Genomic DNA, 6988 nt, shown 5'->3' with positions numbered 1-6988 from the left:
GAATGCATTATGGGAGATGTAGTTTGTAGTCAATTCGTGCTGAAAACCTATTTTAAGTCAATCATGATCCTATAAAACGCTGGGGGGCCACATAAAATGACATGGTGGCCCGCGGGCCTTGAGTTTGACACATGTGGTTTACAGGGAGTAACGCTAACAACGCTAATCACGCTAATAGCTAATATAAGATGCCATCATGATTGCTCTAACATAGTTACTATCAGATGCTATAAGTTTAATCTTTTCTTTGTGTTTGAGGTAAGTTTGTTCACAGATAGATCTCAGCAAATAAAAAAGCTGAAAGAGAGCGAGAGAGCAAGATTTTCACTTGAATGATGAATGGAGTGCAGGAAGTTTCTCTGCTCTCCCCATTTGAGCTTTCAGCCTCTCACTGTTATGAAACACGCACAATTTAGAAATGCTGGTAGTCTTTTGGAAAACTCAGAGTTAAGGTTAGGGTCTACATTTACAAAGGAATTTGCACAAACACAGCTACACTTAATAACGCTGCACATGCTAATCACTGTAACTGGTAATAAAAGAGTCCAGACAGGTCAAAAAGTTGAACTTTTGTTCTTTTCTGCATCAACAATTCTCACAGCAGTTTCTTGCATAATAGATGACCACTCACAGCAGTAAGGTTAGAAAAGATACTTTTAATGCTGCTCGTATTTTGCTGCATAAAGAGAAATTAGAATAAAATGGCAGCTTTACAAAAGCTAAGGATTGAAAACTGGCCATAAAATTCTGATTGGTGCAGCTGTAGGTTAAATTAAATCAGATTGTTATTTTTCCTCTAACAGTGTTAAATGCTTGTTTTAAGACATATCAGGTAATAATTTACCCAAAATGATTGCCTAATTTAGTCTGCGGTGACAGATATTAATTATTATTATTATAATGGTGTTTCCGTGTCATAAATGATTGGTTGGTACCTGTGAGGATTCCCAACGAAGCATAGAGGAATTCCAGACTGGAGGCGAAGGAGCTGAGGACCAGGCCGGCAGAGGACAGAAGGCCTCCAAGGAGCACTGTTACTCTGCAGGACAACCGGTTCCCAAGGAAACTACCAAGAGGAGCTGAGAAAAACAGTTTACTTGCATTTTACATAGATTAGTTTTTGTTTTTTGTTTGATTTATCACACACATGGTGGCTTACAAAAGGATCATGGAAACCTTTGAATAACTGTTTGACTTTGCTGCATTGCAACTGTGAACTTCCATGTACTGTATGTGCATTTACTTTAATCTACTTTCATTTTATTTGACAGACCAATTTACAAAATGGAGAAAAAAAAGAGTTAGAGAGGTATTAACTATATGAGGCAAATATGCAGGCATTTTTAAAAAAAGATGCATGTCTTACCACACAGCATGGTGGTGCAGTCAATCATACTGTGGATCCAAGCAGTGGTGGAGTAATCTCTCTCAAAGTACATCTGGAACTCCACGAAGAACATGGAAATGCATCTGTATGGACGGACCAGAGCAGAAAGTCCTGTCGGTTTTACCATCAACTGTGATGGACTTGGCTTAGTCATTTAACACTTTCCTGTATATTATTCCACTAGTGTTTAGCTTCAGAGAACATGTAGTACGTTTTTTTAAGAAATAATTTGTACAAATGCTAGAGACAGTGAAGACATGATTAGCTGGTGACTGGACAAAAGGTTAGGGACATTCAGCTGTCAAGTCAAAATGTATGTAAAGTTTAAAATGCTCCCATTGAGAGTTTTGAAAACGTATACAGTGATTATCTATGACTATTTGAAGATGTTCAATGCATTCTGAAAGTCTATAAAAAAAAAGTCAGATATCCCTAACTTTTGTTGAGTATATGAGCCAATGCCCTTTCTGGTAAAGAGTCTGTTCAAATTTGCTTTCTACATGCTACGTGCTTGCATTTTCTCGGGGTACTCTGGCTTCCTCCCTCAGTCCAATCTTTAGTTTTCCGTGCGGATGTTTGGTAATCCGGCGAGTACCAAGCTTCCTGCCCTTTTTTTGGATGGACGGATTCTCCGGCACAAGTTCATTGGTCTGACTCTTACCCTGTAATCTGCAAGCTCTGCACTCACTGAACTGATTTCTATTGATGTTTCTCTCGGTTGTATAATGGTCTCATTGCCGAGGGCTTTTGTTGAGTGAGTCCCAGACAGTGTTTCACAAAGTTACAAAGACTCAGGTCTAAAGAGTGAGGTCCATGTGTTTTACGTAGACTTGGCTAAACACACACATAATTTTTGTTTTCTTTTTGAGCAAGTTGCTAGGATGAAACTGACTAATTTAACCATTTTAAAGCAGATTTGGTGTTGCTGAGAGTAGTAAAAAGAACTAACCTTTTAAATATATGTATTTATTTAAAATAGTAAATATGCTTACTCAAGTGCTTAGCAAAATTTGATACTCGGTTTGAGAACATTTAAAATCGTTCCAAGTTATGAGACGTGCTGTGCAGAGGCACCTTGAAGGAGTCGTGCTTTTGGCTTCATTTTTTATTTTATTTTTTTCTACAGCAATAAAATAATGAGTCAAAAGATGCTAAGCGGTTTTGTATGCGGTGAGAAAACGGGATGGGACATTCCTTCCGTTACCTCGTCACTGCCCGAATGCAGATGGTGGCGAGGAAACAGCTAGCGACGACCATCCAGCCCCAGCCGCCTTCTGGCAGATTTGTGACCCTGGAGGCCCTCCTGCCTCCTCCGAGCCTCTCCTCCCTCACGGCCGCCATCACTCCAGACGATTCACGGCTGCCGTTCTGCAGCCTACGAATGTGAGGCGCCTTTTACCGGCTGGATTTGTTGTGTTGACACTGAAGTGGCTCGATCAAAGATCTTCATGTCTTCTCTCCCTCTCTTCAAACTCTTCTGACCATTTCGACTTCCCGGGCCTCTTAACGAAAAAAGGAGCAGGAGAGAAACAACAGAGACTGAAGAACACTTGTGAGGACAGCAGACAGGCTAACCCGCGGTGAAAAAGCAAAAGCAGCAGCAGGTCAGGTAGAAGGATCCATAAAGGAGGTAGTGAAACCAACTGGCTTATGGCTGCTGGGAGGTGATCAGTGACATGAAAACCAAACGTGTTTTTATTCCACAATCCAAGGAGGACGCCAAAGGAATATATTCACCAAATCAAAAGATAAAGATGAAAACTGAAATAAGAAACTAAGCCAATAAGTTTTTAAGAGCCAAAAGTCTTAAAAACAGAGTGAACCATAGATGGCAGCATTGCAAATGACAAAACAACTAAATATTATCGAACAGAATAGAAAACACAAAGACCCGCAGATCATGACGCTCTGCGTTAAACTTGTCCAAGTGTGTCTCTGACTGTCCTGTGTTACTTGATCTTCATAATGCTGTTTACTAATCTTCTTTACCCCAGTTATGTTTGCACTATAAGCACAGTGCATACATGTGCACCTCCTTAACTAGTTGGATCACGTCTGTAGAAAGGTACACTTATCTCCCCGACTCGTTAATCAGACCTTGTTCCTTCTGTGACATTTCCTCCATACTCCTGGTTACAATGTGACGTTTTTTAAAGTTTGGTGATCATAAATACTTCTGCGAAACACCACGCAACACTTAGATGATGGATGGATGTTCATTACCACCCTAAAAACAAGTAGAAAGTTACTTTTTTTTCTCACAACATGTTATTTTAATATTCTAAAAAACAAAACTCAGTTTCCATGAACGAAATATCCAGAGAAACAGAAAAAATGTCTAACTGCTAATTCAGATTTCTCTAAAGACACTTTTCCTCAGTGTGAGAGTAAGTTACAATAACTCCATCACCAGTCTTCTTCTTCTTCTTCTCATTATTATTATTATTATTATTATTATTATTATTATTATTATTATTATTAATGTTATTATTATTCTACTTATTTCAGGTCTTTAGCATCCTTAGTCCAACATGGAACAATATATTTAGTACTTTCAAAAAAACTAGACACAGTAAATCTGATCGTTCATCATCAAAAATCAAGGACAAATATCTTTGTCATCTCTAAATGAAGAGTTTTGGGGTTTTTTTGTATTACCTTTCTTGTCAGAACCTCGTTGTACTACAAAGCACACACAGGTATTTCCTGCGACTTCAAGGGCCGAACAGAACGTCGTTAACATTTCAGCAAGCAAACGTACACGAGAACATCTGAGCAGATGTACTGAAATGTTTATTTCTGTCCAAAGGTTTCTTCTGCTTTGTCATTTATTTCCAGAAAGCTTATCTCAGTGAGGAGACGGGGCTGTGAGGTCAGTTTGGGTGGGCTGACTGCATGTGTCCATTAACGTGATGAGTTTTCTCTTTCAACAAAGTACACTGGCACCGAGCCATTCCTTTATCGTGCTCAACTGTACTCTACCTCAGGCCATCGCCAGAAAAGCAGCATGTGGCACTAGAGAAAAAAAAATGTGTTGTATTTTGAAGACTGAAAATAATTTTAGTTAAATGTGGAATTATGTTGTCCTTTAAAATTAGCTCATATTTGCATATTTGTTTTTTTTGTGTGAGGGGGGCTGTCAGGTAAATTCTTTACCTGCCAAAACAAAAAAAAAACCCCAAAGAAATGTTTTGTTATAAGTTTTTTTGTGTTTTTTTTTTTACTGCAAGAACTGATCAAAGCTGGTGTATTAAATGAAGCGTATCCTTTAAAAAACTAAAACTTTTTTTTTTTTTGCAAACTGTTAGATATAAATGTACACAAAAAACACTGAGCGTATGGAAATAAGCAGAGGGCCAGTGAATCACAACACACTATTACTGACATGACATGACATGAAGGCGAGAGCCTGGTACTCACATCAGCCATCCTCTGCAGCTCATGATCTTCAGATGAAGGTGTTCCTGCTCTGGTGTGTCCTGCTAACACCCTGAAGGTGTTCAGCAAGACAAACAAGCCTGCAGACTGAAGATATTAGGGGATGACAGAGGAGGAGGAGGAGGAGGAGCAAGAGGAGGATTTCTTCATACTGGTTTTTCTTGTTTTGTCCTTTTTTTTTGTTATTGTTTTATTGTTTGTGTTTTGTTCATTTCTGCACTTTAGAACACTGCAGCAATGAAGCCGAGCAATGAAAGTTGGCAAAGTGCTACACATTCAACTGAACCCTTTTGCTACATTTGAAAAGTAGTTGGAAAGTTTTCTCGCCGCCACAGACGAGAAAAAGGGAAAGAGGCGCGTTGAACAATTTGAGTGGCAGATCCTAGAGGCACATCAGTTCCTGTTCACACCTGAAAACCAGAACAGGGTGTTCCCAGACGTCATGCAACAACGCCTCATCAGAAACGAGAAAGAGACTCGGCTCAAACTCCAGGCGTTCAACAGTTTCATCACAGTGGATATTTGAAAAGAAGATGAGAAGATGAGACTTTCTTCATCCCCTAAGGCTGTGATAGCACACAATAAAAGCTATGAATGAATAAAGTAATAGGAATAAACATACAATAATAATAATACTTAACAATGAGCAGCGGTGGTCTTAGCGATAAGCACACACATATCGTCCAGTAATAGATTACTAAATATATGTTCACCATTTGAGTCGCACGGCTCTAGAGATGATAAAGTCTGAAAGGAAAGACTAAAAGGAAACAGCAAAAATCTTTTAAGCTCTGCATAAAAGGACAACTTAAGATCTTTGACTTGAAAATATGACATAAAAAAAAAGAATCAAATGTTAAAACGCAGGTGAAAATTTTTATCCAAATACAATTTCGAACTTCCAGCGTCCATCGCTTTCGAGTGATCGGGTGAAGAGTTCGGTGAACTCTTTGATCGGGAGCTGCAGTAAAAAAAACGTTTTCATTCCAGATTTTGATTTCTGTGGAGAAAACGAAAGGCTGCCTCAGCTTGTTTATTTGGGGGGGGGGAATCTACGTGAGGGGGGGGTCTACGTGGTTTACACTAAACGGGCAACTCAGAACAGCTTTACAGAGCAATAACAAGAGAGATTTTTGGCACTTGCAGTATTTATTCATCAGTAGCACATGAAGGAGGACAGAGAGAGAGAAGGGAAGAGCTGCAGGGAACAAGCTGCTCCATCACGTAAAAACCAACAAGCTCTGCTGCAGAGATGCTCCTGTATCCTGCAGTCAAAGTTAGTCGGATCACGTCGATGTTACGTAAAAGTGGCCCGATTATTGATCCTTGAGGAAACCCATTATTCTATTTTTTTGTTGTTTTTGTTTTGATGACCCAGATTAATTATTACAAAATTACATAATAGTCCCTGTTTGGAAAATAGTACATCAACCATTAGAGCTGAAAACTGCACAACCCTCCCCATTCTGACCGTCTATTAATTAATATGTAATAATCAACTGGGCCCACAGCACCAACACCAAAGTTCAAGATTTATTGCCACTGAATTACATGATCTTCCATCCAAGTTTTTAATCTCGTTTTATTTTGTAAATGTTGCACCGTTTCTCTTTCTGGGACCAAATCTGGCGCTGGTCTCCACAGTTTGATTAGAAATGTTGCACATTTTGCATTTTAACCACCGTGGTCACAGTTTTCAATGCTTGCAGATTTTAAAAACCTCAGTTTTGTGTCGATGGGGCTGTACAAACTAATCTAGCAGCTCCGTTTCAAGTTCTGATCATCCCTGAGGTTTTCTTTCGATGGGATATTTGAAAGCATATTTCAGCAACTTCTATGAAGGATATGCGAAATTCATATTGGCTGAACGCCGATGAGAGAGAAATGTTCCATTTATGTAGAATTTTGGGGACGTGGTTTTCTGGTGCTTTTGAACGATTTTGTCCAAAATGAGTTAATCATCTGCGCAGAACCGTTATGCTCTGCAGCTTCACAGAGGAAAAGGTCACGGGTCAAATTCCTACCACCTGGGCTCTCGACGCGACCCAACCGGGGTTTCACTGGGCCACGCCGATAAAACCGGCAATTCATCTGTATAATAATGGAAAGGAGCCGCGATCCAACTCATTTTCCTCCTGCAAAAGTCTAAATTAATAATAAAAA

At 39.4% G+C, this 6988-nt stretch overlaps 1 protein-coding gene across 2 annotated transcripts in view; it reads right to left on the bottom strand.

The window, feature by feature from the left end:
• LOC103476442 (monocarboxylate transporter 12-B) overlaps positions 1-4908 on the bottom strand; it is a 10297-nt gene extending 5389 nt beyond the window's left edge. The window contains exons 1-4 of one of the 2 annotated variants that reach the window (XM_008428804.2): positions 4808-4908; positions 2592-2887; positions 1367-1470; positions 936-1079 (exon numbers count right to left, since the gene is read on the bottom strand). In XM_008428804.2, coding sequence (XP_008427026.1) covers positions 936-1079; positions 1367-1470; positions 2592-2728 — 385 coding nt within the window. In that variant the 5' untranslated portion in view covers positions 2729-2887; positions 4808-4908. Of the gene's footprint in view, positions 1-935; positions 1080-1366; positions 1471-2591; positions 2888-4045; positions 4387-4807 lie in introns of those variants that run through there. The other variant, XM_008428805.2, reaches the window with a different exon arrangement.
• Positions 4909-6988: the final 2080 nt, after the last annotated feature.

This window comes from Poecilia reticulata, linkage group LG15 (genome assembly GCF_000633615.1).
Source record: "Poecilia reticulata strain Guanapo linkage group LG15, Guppy_female_1.0+MT, whole genome shotgun sequence".
Lineage (NCBI taxonomy): Eukaryota > Metazoa > Chordata > Actinopteri > Cyprinodontiformes > Poeciliidae > Poecilia > Poecilia reticulata.
Note: the sequence above shows the minus strand (reverse complement) of the source record. Positions and strands in the feature narration are given on the sequence as shown.